This window comes from Ursus maritimus, unplaced genomic scaffold (genome assembly GCF_017311325.1).
Source record: "Ursus maritimus isolate PB19 unplaced genomic scaffold, ASM1731132v1 scaffold_2, whole genome shotgun sequence".
Lineage (NCBI taxonomy): Eukaryota > Metazoa > Chordata > Mammalia > Carnivora > Ursidae > Ursus > Ursus maritimus.
The window spans coordinates 98,287,849-98,309,498 of NW_024424452.1; the positions used below are offsets into that span (position 1 = coordinate 98,287,849).

At 34.5% G+C, this 21,650-nt stretch overlaps 1 protein-coding gene across 2 annotated transcripts in view; it reads left to right on the forward strand.

The window, feature by feature from the left end:
* NEK7 (NIMA related kinase 7) overlaps window positions 1–21,650 on the forward strand; it is a 154,742-nt gene that overhangs the window by 101,545 nt on the left and 31,547 nt on the right. For both annotated transcript variants that reach the window (XM_040636413.1, XM_040636414.1), the window contains exons 6-7: window positions 11,395–11,503; window positions 12,399–12,506. In XM_040636413.1, the coding sequence (XP_040492347.1) occupies window positions 11,395–11,503; window positions 12,399–12,506 (217 nt within the window). The remainder of the gene's footprint in view (window positions 1–11,394; window positions 11,504–12,398; window positions 12,507–21,650) is intronic.

Here is a 21,650-nt window from a genome sequence, read left to right on the forward strand (position 1 = left end):
AATCCTTGTCAATTTTCCCATTGATGGTAAAGATGTTTGTCAAGATTTACTAAACCTGTGTGATCCAGAATTTAAGCTCTCAGAGGGTAGAATCTTTGTTTTGTAACCTCACATATCCCTAGTGCTTAGGACAGTGCCCTGCACAGAGCAGATTCTCAACAAATATCTGCTGTAGAAGGTGTAGACATCTTCAGTTTCTGGGGAGCTGTCTGGCTCATAGTAGGAACTCAGGAAACACGTGGTCAATGAGTGCATTAAAGGTGATTATCTCCTTCCTTCCTTCCTTCTTTCCTCCCTCCCCCCTTCCTGCCTGCCTGCCTGCCTTCCTTCCTTCCTAGTTGATTCTTTTTATCTCTGTTATGCTTCTCTGTTCCAGGGGCCAGTAGGTGAATATGGGTGGTGGTTTCTTGCTGTTTCACTCTGGTCTCACAGGAAGTTGCTGAGATACTGAGCAGTATGCTGGCAAGAGAGTGTTTTGAGCTGATACAGGAAGGGTATTTTTTTTTCCCTAAGGAATTCAAAAATTCTTTTCTAAACATTCTTATTTGTGCTCTAAGCTATTATTTATAAAAGGAGACTACATTAAAAAAAAAAGTCATTGGAACTTCTTTTATGAGGGAACATGACGGTGACTTAATGCTTTATAAAGGACAGCAGTAGATACTTGAATTGTGAGAAAATGATTCATTTCTTTATAGTAAGTAATATTGTGAATCATAGTGCATCACAACAATATATTTCAGTGTCTCAAGTCTTCAGCTTAATTGGGGTAGAAGAGGAAATATAGCTCCTGGTCTGTATTACAGAAATGAACCTCTGGATAGCATTGCATCAAAGATTTTTACAAGTAAATAATTAATTGGTTTAGAGCAAGCTGACAAATATAATTAAGCAATTTATAGTTGAAATATTCAGTATTTCTCTAATTAGTGACAAAGGAATACCTGAGGCTGTGGTCAGATGAAATACTTCCCAGATGAGTTTTAGGATAAAAGGAAATCTAGAATTTTTCATCATATATTTCTTTATCATCAGTAATCAGAATTTTAAAGGAAAATAGACTCTTAAAGAGATTTCAGTTTATCAAGTTGTGATTTATATACTAGCTATTTTCTTTATCATACCCTAAACTGGACCAGTAGATGCTCCATTTTGCAGTATGCCTTATTAAATACTGTTCATTTCACTCTTTGAACATCAAGAAACAAATTTGGTGATAGAAACTGTAGAGAAGATGAAAGACAAATCTCAGGAAGGTATAAACAAAAGCTTTGTGGTTTTTTTTTTTTTTTTTAGCTTGTTAATAGAAATACTGCTAAAATGTGTTTCAAATTTTCATAGCCCATTTTTTGAATGTATAGTTTATTGATTGAACTATTTATAATTTCTTATATTTATAATTACCTCTTAGAAAGTCAGTTTGAGACAAAAGAAAAAAAGTGCATATCTTTAACATTATATTTGTAAAAACCTTTATTTTGCTAAAATGTCAATAAAATACAATATAATCCAATGTAATAAATCTCTTAGGGGGAACTTAGAAGTTTGTTATCTGCCAAAAGATTTTCATACCACAGCACACTGGCTCAGAAGTAAGTCAACATTATACTTGGAAATTTTTTTTAGTGAAATATGAATTGCTGATTTAAATGGGTATCTATTTTGTGTCAAGAGTTTGGCACAATTCCAAATAATAAGTTAAGGCTATCTCTTTTTTCCCCCAGTTTTATTGAGATACAATTAACCTACATCACTGTAAGTGTAAGGTATACAACATTATGGTTTGATATATATATACATATATGTATATATATATAGTGAAATGATTACTGCAATAAGTTTAGTTAGGATCTGTCATCTCAAACAGATACAATAAGAAGTCTTGTGATGGCAACTCTTAGGATTTACTCTTATAACAACTTTCCTGTATATCATTCACTAGTATTATTTGGAGTCATCATGTTGTACATTCCATCCTAATACTTATTTATGTTGTAACTGAAAGTTTGTACCTCTGACCACCTTCCTCCACTCCCCGCTTTGCCCACCCTCTGTCTCTGGAGAGCATAAATCTGGTCTCTTTTTATGAGTCTGTGTGTGTGTGTGTGTGTTAAGTTCCACATATAAGTGAAATCATACAACATTTTCCTTTTTCTAACTTATTTCACTTAGCATAATGCCCTCAAGGTTCACCCCGTTATTGCAAATGACAGGTTTTCCTTGTTTTTTTAAATGGCTGAATAATGTTCTATTGTGTGTATATATATATACACATACTACGAGTTCTTTTTTCCATTCATCCGTCAGTGGTCATTTATGTGGTTTCCATGTCTTGGGTATTGTAAATAATGCTGCTGTGAACATAGGGGTGCTAGATATCTTTTTGAGCTAGTTTTTTTTTTTCTTCCTGTATTCCCAGAAGTGGGATCGCTGGATCATGTGGTAATTCCATTTTTAATTTTTTAGGGATACTCCTTACTGTTTTCCATAGTGGTTGTACCAGTTTACAGCCCCACCAACACTGTACAAGAGTTCCATGCCAGCATTTTTTATCTTTTGTTGTTTTTGGTGATGGCCATTCTGACAGGCACGAGGCAATATCTCATTGTGATTTTGATTTGCATTTCTCTAATGACTAGTGTTGTTGAGCATCTTTTCATGTACCTCTTGGCCATTCATATATCTTCTTCGGAAAAATGTCTATTTAGGTCTTTGCCCATTTTTTAATTGCATGATTATTATTACTATTTGCTATTGAGATATATTAGTTCTTTATATGTTTTGGATATTAAGTCCTTATCAGATCTATGGTTTGGAAAAATTTTTTTCACATTCCATAGGTTGCCTTTTTGTGTTGTTGATCATTTCTTCTGAAGCTTTTTAGTTTAATACGGTGACACTTGTTTATTTTGTTGTTGTGGCAGCTTATGCTTTAGGTGTCCTTTCTGAACATTTGCTGCCAAGACCCATGTCAAGGAGGTTTTTTCCTTTTTTTTAGGAATTTTGTGGTTTTCATCGTTTCCTTCTAGTTTCATTCTTTCACATGTGAATATCCACTTTCCTCAGCACCATTTATTGAGGAGACTGTTTTTTCTCCACTGAGTATTCTTAGCTCCCTTGTCCAATATTAGTTGACTGTACATGCTTGGGTTTATTTCTGGGCTCTCAATTCTGTTTCACTGATCTGTTTCTTTTTATGACAGTACCATACTATTTTGATTACTACAGCTTTATAGTATAGCTTGAAATCAAGAAGTGTGATGTCTGCCACTTTGTTATTCTTTCTTAGGATTGCTTTGGCTTTGCTATTTGGGGTCTTTTGTGGTTCTGTTTAAGTTTTAGAATTGTTTTTTCTACTTCCATAAAAAAATGCCATCGGAATCCTGATAGGGATTGCCTTGAATCTGTAGATAGCTTTTGGTAGTATTGACATTTAAACAATTTAAAATTCTTCCAACTCTGAACACAGGATGCTTTTCCATTTATTTTAGTGCCTCCTTTGATTTCTTTCATCAATGTCTTATCATTTTTAGAGTAGAAAACTCCTTGGTTAAATTTATTCCTAAAATTTTTTTGTGTTTTATTGGTTTTGATGCTATAGAATCATTTCCTTTATTTCTTTTTCAGATAACTTATTGTTAGTATATAGAAACACTACTGATTTTAGTACATTAATTTTGTTTCCTGTAACTTTACTGAATTCATTGATTAGAATTAACATGTTTTTGGTTGAGTCTTTAGGATTTTCTGTGTATATAAAATCAAGTCATCTACAAATAGAGTTTTACTCCTTCCTTTCCAATTCTGATACCTTTTATTTCTTTTCTCTTGTGTGTTTGCTCTGGCAAGGACTACTACAATGTTGAATAAGAGTGATGAGAGTAGGGGCGCCTGGGTAGCGCAGTCGTTGAAGCGTCTGCCTTCCGCTCGGGGCGTGGTCCCGGCGTTCCGGGATCGAGTCCCACATCGGGCTCCTCTGCTGGGAGCCTGCTTCTTCCTCTCTCGCTCGCCTGCTCTGTTCCCTCTCTCTCTGGCTGTCTCTCTGTCGCATAAATAAATGAAATCTTTAAAAAAAAAAAAAAAAGAGTGATGAGAGTAGGCATCTCTGTCTTTTTCCTGATCTGGGCTAACTTTTCTTAATATATGTAGATAATATGCTGTCTTCTTGAATATGCAACTTGTATTTTCTGCATTGTTACCACTTGTATGGCATTCTCTTTAAATTTGGTAGAAAGCTTAAGACTCCTTTATACACACATAAAGTTAATTTTATATGTTGATTTTTACTGTGTTTAGAAATTCACTTTGTATTTTTCTTTTACTGCCAATTATCACAAAGTTATCAACTTAAAACAACACAAATATATTATCTCACAGTTTCTGTGGGTCAGTGAGTTCATATACTAGTTAGTGGGTTTTCTGCTCAAGGTCTTATAAGACTGAAATCAAGGTGCCAGCTGGGGCTGTGATTTCATCTGAGAGTAAGGGTTTTCTTCCATGTTTGCTGGTTGGTTAAAAGAATTCAGTTCCTGGCAGTTACATGACTAAAGTCCCTACTGTCTTTGTGGTTATCAGCTAGGGACCATCCTTGGGTCTTAGAGGTCTCCTGCTGTTCCCTGCCACATGGCCCTCTCCATACCCTGGCAGTTTTTTCCCTTGAGGTCTGCAGTCCAGTCTCTCTGGCTTTGAATCTCTACCTTTTTTGAAGGGCTTACTGGGTTAGGCCAGGCCTACCCATGATAATCTCCTTTTTGGTTAACTCAAAAGCAGCCTTAATTACATCAGCAAAATCCTTCTGCCATATAAGACAACGTGATAGAGGAATAATAATTCATCATATTCACAACTCAACTTATACTCAAGGGGAGGGAATTACATACCAGAGCTTGGGGATTTGGGGGGGTGAGGTTTGTCCTAGAATTCTGCATACCACAGGCTTTGATAAATTAGCTAAAATATTAACAGTGTTTTAAAGATAATTATTATCTCCGAATATTAGAACTTATAAATCGTGTTCCCCTTTTTGGTGTGGTGGTTTTTTACATTTGCAGACACATTTTTATTTGTACTTATCCAAATTTAGAGGCTGGACTGGAAATAAAATCACTTTGAAGTGTCTTTTACACTTTTGACCTTTGAGTCCTTAAAGCAATAAAATCTTCCCAGTAGTACCATCTGTCTTGGATAACTCTGATTTATAGTTTATGAGGACACCTACACTTTCCATTTCAGCATCTGGCATAAAATGTGTAGTCCAAGCCAGGCAACCATGAGAATTGCCAGTGATTCCAGTGTGGTCTGTTTCCCTCTGAGTCTTCTGTATAAGATTGTTGTCTATGTTATATATGACCTTACAATTATTTAGAAGTTTAAGGTTGCAAATCAATGGCACTATCTGAAAAAAATCCATACAGAGTTGAATATTATATGCATAGGTATATGTACATAGTTACCTACTCATAATGCATGAACAACCATGTGTTTGTATATCCATCTAGATTTATGTCTATATTGGTATGTATGTGTAGGTGTGTTATACAGAATTATTTGTATAAAAGCAGTGTTGCTGATAAAATATCACCTGGGTTTTCTTTGATACTGAAGTAACTTCATAGTAAAGTCATATAGAACTTAGGGATTTTAATAAATTAAAAATTATGTATCCTAATGACCATTATATAGTTCTGTGAGCATAACTAAAAGGTGATATACAACTTTTGAACTGTATTTAGTTGGGAAAATTAGAAGATACATTTTCAAAGGACATCTTGCTCTTTACATTTATGGTAATACTGATCTAAAGCTGCCTTTTAAAAATCATGTAACATCACAAGCAGCAGTACTGGTAGCTATAAATAGTTAAGTAGAGAAGAGATACAGACTCCTGTCTTTTTTTTTTTTTTTTCCTAAATGGATTTCTACCAAGAGACTTTTACTGTCTCATTATTGTTCTGCTGTGTTTCCCTTGTCCATTAAGAATATTGAAATATCTTTCCAGCTATCCTACCAATGCCTGGCAAAAGAGAACCAGAAAGAATGTATTAAAGAGGCAAATGTTTCCGTTTATCTTTGTGACCTTGTGTCTTCCTGAAGATTGACTTTCTGCTTTTGTGTATCACTCTTTCTGTCTCTAGTACTCACATGCAGCAAAGAAAACGGCTTAAAGATTTCCAAGTATCTTCTCTATTATTTTTAACATGGAAGCTTCTCTTAAAAATTATCCACATTTCAGCAATGCAGGGATTATTCCTTGTAGTAATTCTGATGCATTCATATATTTTTTATTGATTTTTTTTATGTCCTTAGTTTCCTCAATATCAATGTGCTAATGTTCAGAAGGCAACTTCTTTGGGGGAAAAACATTGTGACTTTATAGGAGCTTATTTTTCTTGTTTGTTACATAACTCAAGGATTTTTTTCCCCCCAAGGCTTAATTGCTCAGAGAAAAGTCTTTACCCTTTCTACCCTAAGATGAAACATATTTCAGCTTCCTTAATAACCCATACAATTTTGATATGGGAGAATGAATAGATTATATTGATATTCTATTAAATTATAATCTAGAAACAGCTGAATACTCTTAGTGGGTTTTCCGACATTACACAAAAGGAAAAAGACAAGGGAGCTTGCATGGGAAATATGTTATCAAAGTAGATAAACTCAGATGCCGGTGATAAGTATTTTCAGTGGTCTCATGGCTGCCAGTCCCATTCCACTTCACACCTTCTAGAGTGACTTCAGATTGCTGAATTTTATTCAGAGTGCCAAGAGTGAAAATATTCACATGCTGCAAATTAGTATTACAAACCAAAATTCTAATGGAGACACAACTATTTTACCCATTTATGTAATTCTCAGAATTATGTATAGCAAGTATTTGTGCGGTTTAGTCTGTTGAGACTTCCTTATACCTTCAGAGGAAAGATGTTTCTGCAGAAAGATTAATATATAATACAAATCGCACTTAGAACCATCACTTACGCTTTCAGAAGCATCCTCTCCTTTCGATCACCTAGTCGCTGTGCATTGAATTTCTTTGAAACAACCACTGCAAAAATGTAGTCTTATGAAAATGCATTATAATTACAGAGATATGTTTGGGAACATAACATCCCTTCTGATGGTAAATGTTTGACCTATTGCAAGTTTCTCTAACTACCTGTCATCTCATGTGAAGATCATTTATAGTATTAACTGGACCTATGGGGATCTCTGAGGTATTACTATTATTATTATTATTTGCTTTGTCTTTATTAACTGGAGGTTTAAAGAATAGGATGTACCAGTAAAGTAGCATTATTTTTATGTGTGAAAATGTGCCAAGCAGGCATTTCTTTAAGTTTTATTTGTACCTGAGATTGTAGAACCATAGATTCTATTTTAGAGGCATTGGGGACCTTATAGCTCATCTCCAGACTCTGTTCAATATAGGAGAGGAAATTGAGGCCTGCCAAGGTTAAGTGGCATGCTCAAGGTAACACAGCCAGTTATGTCAAGGCTCGTAATCAGGTCTTTATAAAAGGTGATAATAACAGATTATGTTAGTGGCACGTTAAACATCTGACAACATTCCTAAGCAGGAAATATATCCTTATATTTAGCATAAATTATTTACTTCTTCTTGTTGGATACTTGGAAGAGATGGAGCTGGTGCTTGTAGTTCTAGCTCTCTTGTTACTTCATTATTTCTCATTATTTAATTATCTTTTTTCCTACTCTTCTGCAGGAATGCCTTGCATACCTTTTTGTTTTTGTTTTAACTGCAGCAGTACATTTCTAAAAGATTCTGTGCATATTGTTCCCAGGAGCAGCTATATAATTGTGGGTCCTTCATTGTAAAATAGTTAAGAATTTCAGGATGGCAACAACAGAGCATTAAACTAAATACAGTGCCCTGCATGACTACACAGCTTGCATGCTCATGAAACCAGCCCTGGTTGTTCTAGATGTTTTGTCTGAAACTTTCTTCTTTAAAGAATAACATTCCAAACTGTGGACTTAAAAATTTTGATATACCATGGAGATTATTTTTTTTAGTAAAACAAGAATATAATTTTCTGTGTTTTCTCCGTGGATGAGTTTATTATAGGTAATATCATTGAAGCTTTTCCCAAAATTTCTTGAGTAGGAACATTAGAATTGCAAAACTTAGAAATAAGTAATGCATATGTTCCATTTGGAGTGATGGTCTAGAGTGCAGGAACCAGGTGATCCAGTTCAGTCCAAAAAATGGTCCTTACATATTCAGTTGTCCACTATATAATTGGATTTGGTCTTGGGTATTTAATTTGGAGAAGGGTGTTAGATGATTTTTTTTTAAAGGTGTGACTATTTTCCAGCATCTTCAAATGGAAGCAGCTTGCCTTAGCTGTCCTCTTTTATATTAACATATATGTATATACATCGCTTAAGTGGCAGTGTGAATATATTTTACCAGGTATGCTGAATTTCACCTAAGAGAAGCGCTGGTAATCTCTTTACACATAAGTGAGGATGTAATATATTCTCATGTTTTATATGTACGTTGACTAGCTTTTTGATACATCTGTTTCTTGAATTTGAATAATGTTCAGTGTTAGTAAATAGGTTTTTAGAATAAACAGAATTTGAAGCTTTGCAGAGTGAAAAGACTAGCCTGGTTTTTTAAAAAAAAGACTAAATAGAAGTTTCCAAGTGATCAGGTATACCTGAGTGCCAATTTCTGCCTCTTTATAAATTTTTAGATATTTTATTTTCAGGTAAAAAAAAACTTGAAATTCTGTTTCATAACATAAATATAGTAAAGTGCCATATTGTACAATCTTCCTTTTCACATAAATGTTTATTGAGACCTTTAAAAAATTTGGCTACATTATTTCTTGCTTTATTAAAAACTTATTGCATGACAAATATTTGTGCATTTTTAATTTCTGTATGTTGGCATTAGATTTTAATCTAGTGCCAAATAGTAATATAGGGCTGTCTTTTTTAGAGAAGAGCAGGATTTTTTAACAGTAATGCTATTTGACTAAAGAATTAACAGATATGTGTATATTAGAACACATCTCAAGAGAAGATCCTTTTTTTTTTTAATACTTTAGCATTATGAAAGTTTCTGTCCTGTAATGGTAATATAAATTTTACCAGTAGTAAAAAGAATTCAGATTTTCATTGCCTTTTTTTTTGTTCATCCTCTCTTTAAGAGATGGCCAACAGTGCCACCATCAGAACAGACATGCTTTTCTCATCATAAGTATTGGTTTTGTAAAAACAAAAAAATCAAAACCCAAAAAAACCCTACACTTAAGAAGTGGTAGAAAACTGCATGTGGTGAAACAGATAAAACATATTGTGAGATACCAATGACATGATGAAACTGCCCTTGATTTCTTTTATGATCAAATCAAGTTCATAAAATTATTCTTCAGAAACCTGTTATTAATTTGGACACTTATGTTTTTGCCAGGTCATTCTGTCTAGGTAGCATTATATTGATGTCAATTTATTGTCTTCATCTTTAATTTGTTGTTCAAAGAGACAGGCTCAAAGAATATAAAAACATGAAAATGATCAGACTGTCTTGGTCTGATAACATTGTCCCTAATGTGCATTTTGAGGGCCATTTTTTCATTCTGGCCCTCATTTTTCATTTTTCATTCATTCATTGAAATTTCATTTCAATTCATATATATGATTTATTTTTTTAAATAATGAGACCTTAAAAGTAAGCTGCCAAATTAATCATAATTATGATTTCAGAATCTATATTAAAGCATAAAATTTTTCTTTCATGGTCTGATGCTTACATGATGCAGTATATTTATTTTTGAATGAAAAGAAACCTGGTCCCCATATTCCTGTTGACATCAAACAGTCTTCTGATATGCTAATCCAGCATCAGGGAGAGCACATAGACAGGCTTTATTTGGACTCATTCCAAATCTGAAAGAAAATTATATCTATCGAACTGATTTTGCAGCATGGCCCCCTTAGAATGAAAAGTGATGTTGACATAGTCTGCAATTAAAAATACTTAATATTGAAACATGATATAGGAGGTTTTCAGCATTTTAATAATACCCTGATTTGCTTTTTAATTACCTGGTCATCTAATTGTTATTTGCTTTTTGCTACTGATGTTAATAGCCATTGAAATTATTAAGTTCATTTCCGTAGTATGTGTTATAAGAAATGTTAACCTAAAGTTATTGGCTTTTCCTTAAACGTTTATCCTTTTGGTATTTGAGTACATATGTGACAGTAGGTATAATCTTTTGCTAAGTATGAAATAGGGATATCAGCAGATTTCCCTGCGTTGTTTTTCCTTTCAGCCTGCCCTCAGATGGTCACAGGGATAAAAAATTGACAGAGAAACTTGTTTTGGAGTTACCCGAATTATAGTTTCTCCATTTTCAGTAACAAATCAAATCAGTTGAATTTCTAAAAACATTTCCAGATAAAATGCACTATAGTAGATATTTAAATGTTGATATCTGTTAATAACTATTTGTATATGTAAAAAGTTAAAATTATCAGAAAATGCCACAAAAACCTGTTTAAATGTAGTATTTCATGTTGGTCATTTATAAATATTGTTAAATAAGAAACCGGTTGCATTTTTGTTTTAGACAAATAATTTTTATATAATAAATCTTAATGAATTTTAGGAAACTAAGAACTTTGTTCTTGAAGGAAGTATATTCTTCTAGCAAATTTAATGTAGGAAAATGGGCATAAATATATTACCTCTGTTTTTGCAGTTCTTTTTGTGATTGCTTTCTTATGCACGATGGCCACTCTTTCCCAGCTAGTTTGTTGGTGCTCAGCTTTTTGCTTGGACCTTTCTATAATGCTTTTCTTCCATGAAGTTTGGTTTCACCCACCCAAAGTACAGGTTTGACTTCTAATGTGCAATAGAAATATTCATGAAAACTTTTTACATAAATCTCTTTAATTTTTAATAAATTAACTGATATTTCAAATCACCAAGGTGGTTCAATATTTAAAAGGAATTCTATAGTGAAACCTTCTGTCAGGAGAAGAATTGTCTTTTAACGACCATAATTACCTTCAGGTTTCCAGACTATTTTATTCTCGGTTTTCGTAAAATGAAATTTGACATCATCCTTTTAGGATAGGAAATTATTTTACATAGATGCTAACTTTTTGAAATATTGGACATCACAGAGATGTAGCATTAAATGGCCTGTGCTAACTTGAGAAATAATAGTGAGAAATTTAAGCTAATATGTCAGGTAAAATTCTTGGAATCATCTCGCTGTGGGAAATCGTACGCTTTTTAGTTGGCGATAGATAGATAAAAGTGTTTTTCTGACTTAAGGCATTTTGCATGTCAGAATCTAGTCTTAAGATATTTTAATTCCTAATAATTCTAATTTTTAATTTTTTAAAAAGCATTTTAAGAAACAAAAGAGGCTAATTCCTGAAAGGACTGTTTGGAAGTACTTTGTTCAACTCTGCAGTGCGTTGGAACACATGCATTCTCGACGAGTCATGCATAGAGGTAGGATAAAAATCACAAATACTTTCTAATGTTGTTTAAAATGGTGCAAGTTATTAGGCAATTTAAGAATAAAAACCTTCTAGTCATGGCATAGTATCATGCTTTCTCTGCTAATTTATTTCCAAATTAGCATTTACTAGGATGAAAAACCTTTAAGTAAAGCCCTACTTGTTTTAAATAAGAATGAGAATTAGTTATCATTCGGCTTGCCTCTTCTGAGCATCTTACTGATTATGTTGGTAACTTAAGAAAAGATGCAGGAAAGCAGTTGACTATGCATAAGGAAGATTCCTCTTTCAAAGAAACAGTGTATATTAGGGCCACTTCGTTTCTTAATTTTTAACATTAGCTCTTAATATATTCTTGATTGTCAGTCCAATAGTTGGGCAGGGCATGTAAAGATGACCTCACTTAGGAATTGATCCTCTGATTTTGGGGTGTGAAAAATTTCAATACGGTTTTTTAAGCAATTATGATTTCTGAGATCATCTAAATAAATAATTATGTTCATAATAGAGTTATGATTTTATATTTTATGTAAATGTATCAATATATCAGTGTTTAATAAGATATTTAATATTGATATAAAACAGACATAAATTTATTTTGTGCTTTGAATTCCACAAAAGTTTATTTGAAAATGAATTTTAAATGAAAATTAGTAGCAGTTTCCATCATGCTGCATTGATGATTATTTCTCTGTTAGGGGACTGAGAACTCAGAAATAATGAAGATATATCAAAATTATTCAAAATAAAGCAATTGGGTCAAAATTCAAACTGACTTTCTTTCATTTTTAAGATAGATTTTAAATTCTGCCATGAAAAGTATTTTAATCCCTTGAAAATACCTAAGCTGACATCATCTTTCACCTGATTCCTTCATCTGTTCACAGATATAAAACCCGCTAATGTGTTCATTACAGCCACTGGAGTGGTCAAACTTGGAGATCTTGGGCTTGGTCGGTTTTTCAGCTCCAAAACCACAGCTGCACATTCTTTAGGTAAGAGACACAGTATAATTTCATTCAGTTATCATGTGCCTGCATGTGTGTGTGTGTGTGTGTGTGTGTGTGTGTGGTGAAAAACAACATAAGGGATGTACTAATTATATGCCAGCTCTTACATTCTAAATACGACTATTTTTAAAATCATCAGACCCTGAGTAGATCCCTGTAACTCTGTATTAGACATAATGTGTCCATTCACATGACAGTTGGATACTTCTGTTAATTTGACCCCAGGTAGACATTTGGTTAAAAAAAAATGCTAATAAACAAACTTGGTTTTAACAGTTGCCGTGGAGCATTCCTTTCATTCTTCATTTAACAATATTGAGATAATATGGAGATAATATGATGATTAAACCATATCTTGAAAGAGGACTTCACCTATTTAAAAATACCATAGTAATTTGTAAATGTTGATTTATTAAACTGATACGTGTAGTTGTGATTACTGCAGAGGGGAAAACCTAAAGACAGTCTATAACTAATGAGGAAAATATTCTCCTAAATTATATAGAAGATATCTGCAGTTTACATTCTAGAACTAATAATACAGCAGTGTCCCTTATATCTAAAATAAAACTGAATGTAGCTTTTACAACATTATATTAACAATGGAAAGAAAGTTGTCCACTTTAGAAACAATGGAAATTACTAGAAAGAAATAATTTTTTAATCAAATAACCTGAAGAGAGTGACAGAGCTTCTCTTAAAACTCTTCACATCACATTTTGTTCTTGTAAAAATAAAACTTAGATAAAATGGTGACAACCAGAATAAAATAAGAATTAAGATAAAAATAAGTTGACTTTAATTTAATAGTGCCCCATCTTTGGTGTCATAATTTCATTGAAAACCATTAAATTTTTTGGTAAAACTGTGTTTAAATGTGAAATAAAAAACTTTAAAATGGCCTGATGAAGAATAAGTGAGTTACACTAAATAGTGCAGCAGTGAAACGAGCATCTGGATTAGTCGACTAGACTTTTTAAAGTTTTTCCAGCTTTGTTAGTAAGACTCTGTGTAGCCTTGAACCTGTCATTTAATTTTTTTATGTCTAGAACAGTATCTGACACATAAGTTAGGTACCCGAACACTGTTTGCTGAATGACAAAATATGGGATCCTGGGTTAAAGAGTGGTAGAAAGATAATACTTTACCCTTTTCGCAGAGTTTTAATTTTGTCAAATATTTTAAGAAAATAAAGTTTCAAGTGATGTCGAGTAATATCGAGTAATACTGTCTTATTCCCTTTCACTTTACATTTATTTTTAGGAAGCATTACACATTTTTCTAGTTAAGAGGATTTGATATGAAATTCTATGAGAAATGCATAAATTTTAGTAGCTTTTCACAAGATTTATTTGGAAATTACAACTCTTACAATGCAGATAATAGAAGATTTCTATGAAGAAAATGTAGACTATTATGTCAGTGTCATGTCTCACAGTAAAAGTAACATGTTTTCACTTTGTTACTCACCTGAATGTCTTAACAGCATTCTGTCACTTGTTTACCTAGAAATGCTAAGTTACACTTACAGACACACACGCGTGCGCGCGCGCACACACACACACACACCTGCACATACCCATGCTCATGCACACATGTGTATTTTTTAAATGCTGCTTTGCAGACTGTCACTCTGAGCATACTGTAGTCACCTGACTCTAAGGATCCAGCAAATGAAACTAAGATCTTAACAGTTTTGCAAATGGACTTCTTTAGCTTGCCTGCCACTGCCTCGTATGAAAGTTCTAAACAGGGTTGACAAACATGCATCTTCAAGTTTAGGTGATGCGTTAGTCCAAATTACGTGATACAGAGAGTAAATTCATTAAGAAATTCTATAACATAAGGTTTTATCTAAATCAGTTTATGTAGGGTTATGTAGTTTTATGTATATATGTAAGTATATGTGTATGTACATAAAATAAAGGGGGATACACATAATTACAAAACATTCTAAGATACTACCTGTAGTATAGCCAGTGAGGAAGTAGCAACGAGACACTTTCTTTGATGAATGAATCGGTAGAAAAAGAATTTCTTTCGCAAGTATTTTTTCCCATATTATTTTGAGAAAAAAATATTATTATTTTTTTTAAAGATTTTATTTATTCATTTGAGACAGAGAGATAACATGACAGGGGGAGAGACAGGGGGAGAGGGAGAAGCAGACTCCCTGCTGAGCCAGGAGCCAGATGTGGGGCTCGATCCCAGGACCCTGGGATCATGACCTGGGCTGAAGGCAGATGCTTAACCATCTGAGCCACCCAGGCGCCCCGAGAAAAAAATATTCTTAAAATAAGAAAATTTCTTTTTTTCCTGCTTGTCTTCTCTGCAAAGTAGATTTTGATGTCTGAAACTAACGTTCAGTAAGCAAAGTGTAGTGAACATCAAGAATTAAAGGTTGAAATCTGGCCTACCATGGCGAGGTGGACCCAGTAAAAAACCTATTTAGAAGGATCAGGAAAAATTCTCTGCTAATAAAGAATATAAAATAACAAGGACATAAATCCTGACACAGACTTAGTTTGTTGACTTTTGTTACTTTTAAATTATTGCCCTCATATGTTATTGTCATGTATTTTTATTTTTAAGAGCAAATTGGTAAGATTACTTCTAAGAGTTGGTTACAAAAAGCAATTGAAAATGTGGCACCTATACGAATTAATTTTGCTTGTAGAAAATATGATAAAATTATAGATTTTATTCTGTGTTGATTTGTTTTCTGATTTTACTGAGGATAATATCTCTAGGGCATGATTTATCCCTAAAGCAGGTCTAAATTTTAATGAAACTACAAATAAGTGAGATCTATATGTAGTTCATACAGTTTACGTTAAATGAAGTTGATCTTGGAGCCCAATTTCATTCAACTGTGTAAAGATGTTTTTAGGAGTTTAATTCAAAAAGGCAAAAATTAATAGGATTTTAAAACATCTTGTTACAGTTATACACTTACATTTTCTTTTTTCCAAGATATATATTATTATTCAGAAGTGAAATAAAGGATACTGTTTCTACTTATTTTGATTCATTAATAGGAACCCACACTTCCAAAATTTTTGTATTTTTAACAGTCCTTAAAAGATTGGCAAGCCTTTGAATCTTTCAGTTGTCTATTCATTTTGCATCACTTATTTGTATTATTTCATTTCGTGATCAAATCAACATGCAGTAAAATCTATAGTTCTCTCACATTTTCTGTAGCAAATAAATTGTACAGGTGGTCACATTTTGTAGTGTTTCCAGAACCATTTTTCTTAATTAAAAGTATGTCAATAAGGAATAGGATAATTTCTTGAAAACAAGCTTAAAAATTACAAATACAGAATCTGATGTTCCTGGATGTTCAAACCACGTTCAAATCCTCAGAATTGAAAAAAAAAAAAAAATCTCAGAGGCCTTCACTTTTTCTTCTACTTCCTCCCTGCTCCCACCACATACAGAGAATCACAATCTTTCTCTTTTCTATTCCCTCTTAATCCATAGTGGCTTTATGTTTAAACTAGGAAAATATTCTCTTGTTTCTAGTGTTTTTTAAAAAATCAACTATATATATTCCCAGCAGAGTTATCTTCCTAAAAGAGGTCATCTGATTATGTCACTTTCCCCCAAATCCTTGATGGTTCCCTGTTCCCTAAAGGATATCATGCAAAGTCCTTAGCTGAGTAGTTCGGGTCCTGTAGAGTTTGATGTCCTCCGTAACTTTTCATTGTTGCCATTGACTGCACAGCCCTCCCTCATTATGTGCCAGCCGTGTTTTTCCTCTTGCTTTGTTCTGAATATGAGAAATAGCATGATGTTTTGGAGAGAATGGAGGACATTTGGATTTACATGTCCATTGTTCTGTAGGACTTTGATCAAGCTATTTATTAACTTTCTAACTTTTCAATTTCCAATTTATAAAAATAGAAGTGTGGATAATAACTATTCTATGTTGTGCCCTAATCTATAATAAGACAATTATCTCTAATAATACATGAACATAAAGGTGTTTTCGTTCACCGTAATGTGCAGTTAAGTTGATTAGGTGGACATGACGCTGGTGTTGGTGGTGAAGATGTAGAAAAAGGAAGAGGGGGAAAAGGAGAAGGAATTCATGTACTGTTTATTATTCTGTTAAAATACCTGAATTGAATCATTTAAAAGACAGTTTTAATACCTTTCTTATGCATGTGCTATTCTAGGGACCAGGAACAAGCCTCAACGAGACCAGTCGTCTTCATAGATCTGATCTTATGGGGGGAAGGAATAGATAATCATCGTATGTCTTTGTATTTTTTATTTGTTAGCCATGTGACAGAGCATGCCTAGGAGGAGAATTATGTTAGAAGGGACATGGTCAGATAAGGCCTCTGCGAGGAGGTGGTGATGTTTGAACTGAGATCAGGATGGAGAAGAACCAGCTACACAGGGAACAATGTCTCGGGCTGATGGAAGAGCAGTTTACACAAAGAGGCCGACTCAGGATAAGCTCTGTCTGTAGAAAGTTTGCTGGAGCGGGGTGAAGGAAGAGTCTTAGCCAGATGTGGGAAAAGTTCACATTTCATTCCAAGTGCGGTGGCGAGCTTCTGCAAGGCTATGGTGGGAGAACAACATGACGTGCTATGAAGACTGAAGCCATGAGCCTCTTTTGTCTTCTTCAGGATAATCATGCCCAGTGTAGTCTGCTGTTTTCAGGTTCTTCTGTGTCCGGTGGTTGCCCCCCTTTGTCTTTGAGTGTCTCTCAGGATATGCTACCCAAAGCTGAGCAGAGATACCGTATGAACTCATTAGCCCATAGAACAGAAAGTTCGTTGCTGCCTATACTCTATGATCTAGACAGTTCCTGTGTTTTTGTCCCCTTCCTCTTTTTGTACATGAATTTATGTTAAGTCCGATCTTCATTTAGTGCTTTCGTATTGATTTGGACGGAGGGTGTTGCTAGGGAGACTAATTGTAGAATTATATATAACCCTGTGAATCTTACCATTTTTTTTATATTGTCAACCTTATAAATGTTATAGGTGTTAGAAAATCTGTTATATATATATATGTATGTATATATATCATACATATATGTATGATATATATACATATATGTGTATATATGTATGTATATGTCTATTTCTTAAAATTTAAATGAGGACACATCTCTCTCCCTTAACTCAAACTTCTTGACAGTCTAGGTAAGTGGCTTTTAAATTTCTTCACAATGACCCCAGCAACATTGTGACCCCACAGGAACGTAACCATATATAATTAAAGCAAAAGTTTCATGTAATGGTGTTTTAACATTACAACTATGTTGTCTGCTCTATTTTATTTTCCTGAAAGTAATGCTAGTTGCAACCCACTAAACTGATTTTACAACTCATTAATTTGTAATGACCTGCAATTTGGAAAACACTGGTCTGTGTTTACAATGCTTTTTTTCTTTCTTTTTTTTTAAAGATTTTATTTATTAATTTTGAGAGAGAGCATGAGCATGAGCTGGGGGGGTGGACAGAGGGAGAAGAAGAACAGACTCCCCACTGAGCAGGGAGCCCGACACGGGGATTGATCCCAGGACCCTGAGATCGTGACCTGAGCTTCTAATAAAGGCAGATGCTTAACCATCTGAGCCACCCAGGCTCCCCTACAATATTTTCATGCTGTTCCATTTATTTAAAGACAAATTCCCCCTTTTCTGCCTACTTTTAGACATTGTCCTGACTTGCTGCTTGGCTGTTAGGTCAGTTGATCAATCATAAATTCGTCATTTACAGTGTTTTCTGTGTTTCTGGGGGTGGGTAATAACATGCATGGTGGCTCTGTACAATTTGTAAGTCATTCCGTTCCCTAAGACCCTTCCCGAGATATGGGAACTGTGGGTATGGGTTATTCCCCTTCTAGAGTCACAAGAACTGAGGCACAGAGTGGTAAATGGACTGTGGCTAGAAGATAGTGAGTGGGTCTGTGGCTTCCTACTCCTGGCTTACTCTCCCAACAAAACTGATTTTTTCACCATATCAGTACCTCGTGGCATGTTCTCCTACTCTATTAATGTTGTCTTATTTGTTGTTTTTATTTCCATCTGCAGTTACCTTCTTCTGTTCTGTACATTGCCTAGGAACTCACATATGAGAGCAGAGTTTGCCCTCTCTCCTGGGCTTGACTGCTCTTGATGCTCCTAGATTAAGAAATAAACAGGAAAATACCTCTTGGATATTGAGGTCTTTCTTCACAGCCATTATGTCTACCGGTAACTTTGGCTAATATTACTGAGGAAGTGGCTCTTCTAAACTGAAAACTACAATTGGACCAAAACCTGTGAAATAGGAACATGGCAGTCAGGGTATATTTTTCTCACGTCACAAAATACAGAATATACTTTTGTTACACTTCTTTCTTAACTTCCTCTAAAGTCTCTGTTCAGCAGATGTTCTGACCCAGAGGCAACTTGCTAAGGGATCAAGTATCTTTACCTTTGAATATTTACAAATACAGGAGAATACACAGAATAATTTTTATGTATTCCAAATATATGATTTTTAGTAAAATCCTCATACTACCCTTATTTCTTATAATAATGACCCAGAGGAATCCTCTACTGCTATGAGATAGCAACAGCAGTAAGAAGGAATATGTATATAGCATTGTATAATTTACAAGCAGTTTTAAGGCACATTTTCTCCTTGTTCCTCAATGTTCTCTAGGTAGAGTGGCTGTTATAAAGTAGGAAACTGAGATCCTCTAATACTGAACCTGACCTCCACTCCTCTACCATCCCTAGAATTCCTGATCTTTACTTTATATAACTTTTCTTTTCTCATTAGGACTTCTTATCTTCCCATATGCTATAAAATGTATTTGTTATGCTTTGTACTTTTTGTCTCTCTCCTCCAGCTAAAATTTAACCTTCCTGAAGAAAGGGATCTTTGTGGTTTTGGTTTCCTGATGTGGTCCAAACACCTGGAAGAAGGCAGGGCACATAATAGATAATAAGTATTGATTAAATGATGGATGGGCGTAGAGACAGGCTACACATGAAAGGATGGATTTAACTGAGTGTACCAGTAAGTGTGGGTTAGATTATGCTGCAGTAAGGAGCAATACCAAAACCTCCGTTACTTGGCACTAAAGCATATTCTGTCTGGTCACCCAGAGCCCACTTTGGGCCTGTATGGCTCTCTAGGGTAGCTGCCCTCTCTCCGTCCATGTGGCGACGTGGCGTTTCAGGCAGCTTCAGTCTTGTGTTATCTTCATATCAACATAAGTTTTTGCGATCTCATGAGGGTGAGAGAACACGCCAGTCACTCACTCACTGGCTCTGAATTAAACCCATTCTACTTCTTTGTAACACGGATTATGCCCATTCATGTTTTATTGTCCAACACAAGTGTCAGGCCTTACCTATCTCAAGGGAGTGGGGTAGCGTAATTCTTCCCTGTGTTAAGGAAGAGGAGAACCAGAAATAATAAATGTGAGCATTGTCCATGCCATGAGGTAAAGCAAAAATTACCTGATTTATTTTTTCTATTGTTTGTTTTGTGTTCTTTCCCTACTTCTTTATTTTTGTGATGTATTCGTTGCTGTTGCAACTAAAGCATAATTAACTCTCTCAATGGGCATGTGTGGTAGTCGTGAATGAAGAAGGTAGCCATAGATAGCCTTAGGGAATTGCTGTCGATCTGAAAGGAAATTCTGAGCAGAGATTAATGTTAGGATTGGGATTAGGATTATTTTTCTTTCAGAGAAATTACTTTTAAAATCAGAATAATTCGTGAGGTTTACCAGAGTATTGATCCCTTGTGACTTTTCTCTTGATCAGTAAGTTAATCCCTGCTGGACGCATTTGTGACAGGGACCTTATTTTGGTCAACTTAAAAAATTTATAATAAAAACTATTACTTATCAAACTTCAAATACCAACTATAGATTAAGTGCCATGTAGCACATGAACTGTTTTCTGTTGTATATCTCTAATTTGACATTAAGGGAGTTGTGATTACCTAGATTAGTCATATCAGTTAATGAACAAGCCAGCGTTCATTTAAATTACATAAGACCATAATTTATTCTTTCACTCTTCTTATGGTAAATGTATTGGCTTCTCCTACTTCCCCCCTCCACACCTCCTCTAAAAAACTCCCCAAAACATAACTCATCCCATCCCAAAATAATCCAGTGAACTCTTAGGGGTCAAACATTTTTCAAACCGTATATGCTTCTTTCTTTAGCCCCCACTGCCTAGTGTAGTTCTTGATACATAATTGGTTCTCAGCGCCTTGAATTGAATATTCCACTCTCCCATGCAATGCATGAATCATTAACACATTTGTATTTGTTTTCTATTACTGTCCTAATAAATTACCATAAATTTAGTGGCTTAAACCCTTCTTTTCCATCTCTACAGCCAAAGATGGTGGGTGGAATCCCTCTCACACTTCAAATCTCTCCTGCCCTTTCCCTTGCATCTCTCACTGATAATCTAGGGTAATCTGTTTTAAAATCCATCATCTTACCTGCAAAGTCACTTTTGCCAGGTAACATAGCATATACAGGTGTGACACCGGAGGGCAAAGATTAATGGGACCAGAATTCTGCTTACCACACTACTTTAGTAGACTTCATGGAGAGTTTGTTGTATCTTCTTTTAAAGACTTGGTAAGGTGAAGTTACAAGTCGGAGGTTTAATGAAAGTTTGCATTAAACTAAGCACTTTATTTTTTGGACAGATATTTTGACATAAAACTTCACATGTTTATTACAGACCTTTTTAGGTGTTTTATTGCATTGTGATGTACATGTGCTTTTTAGGGAAGAATATACCATACTTGGCATAATATAAATTTTGCAGACAAGTTCTCTTTATCATTATTGTTAGTGTATTGGCACTTTTTTGTTTTGTTTCGTGTTTTTTTTTTTTAACAAATGTTTATTTAATTCTCAAGGGACTTCTCTCCTCAGTTCCAGTCCTTTTTTTTTTTTTTTTTTTTTTTAAGATTTTATTTATTTGACAGAGAGAGAGGGAGACAAAGTACAAGCAGGGGGAGCAACAGGCAGAGGGAAAGGGAAAAGCAGGCTGCCTGCTGAGCAAGGAGCCCAATGCAGGACTCAATCTCAGGACCCTGGGATCATGACCTGAGCTGAAGGCAGACGCTTAATTGA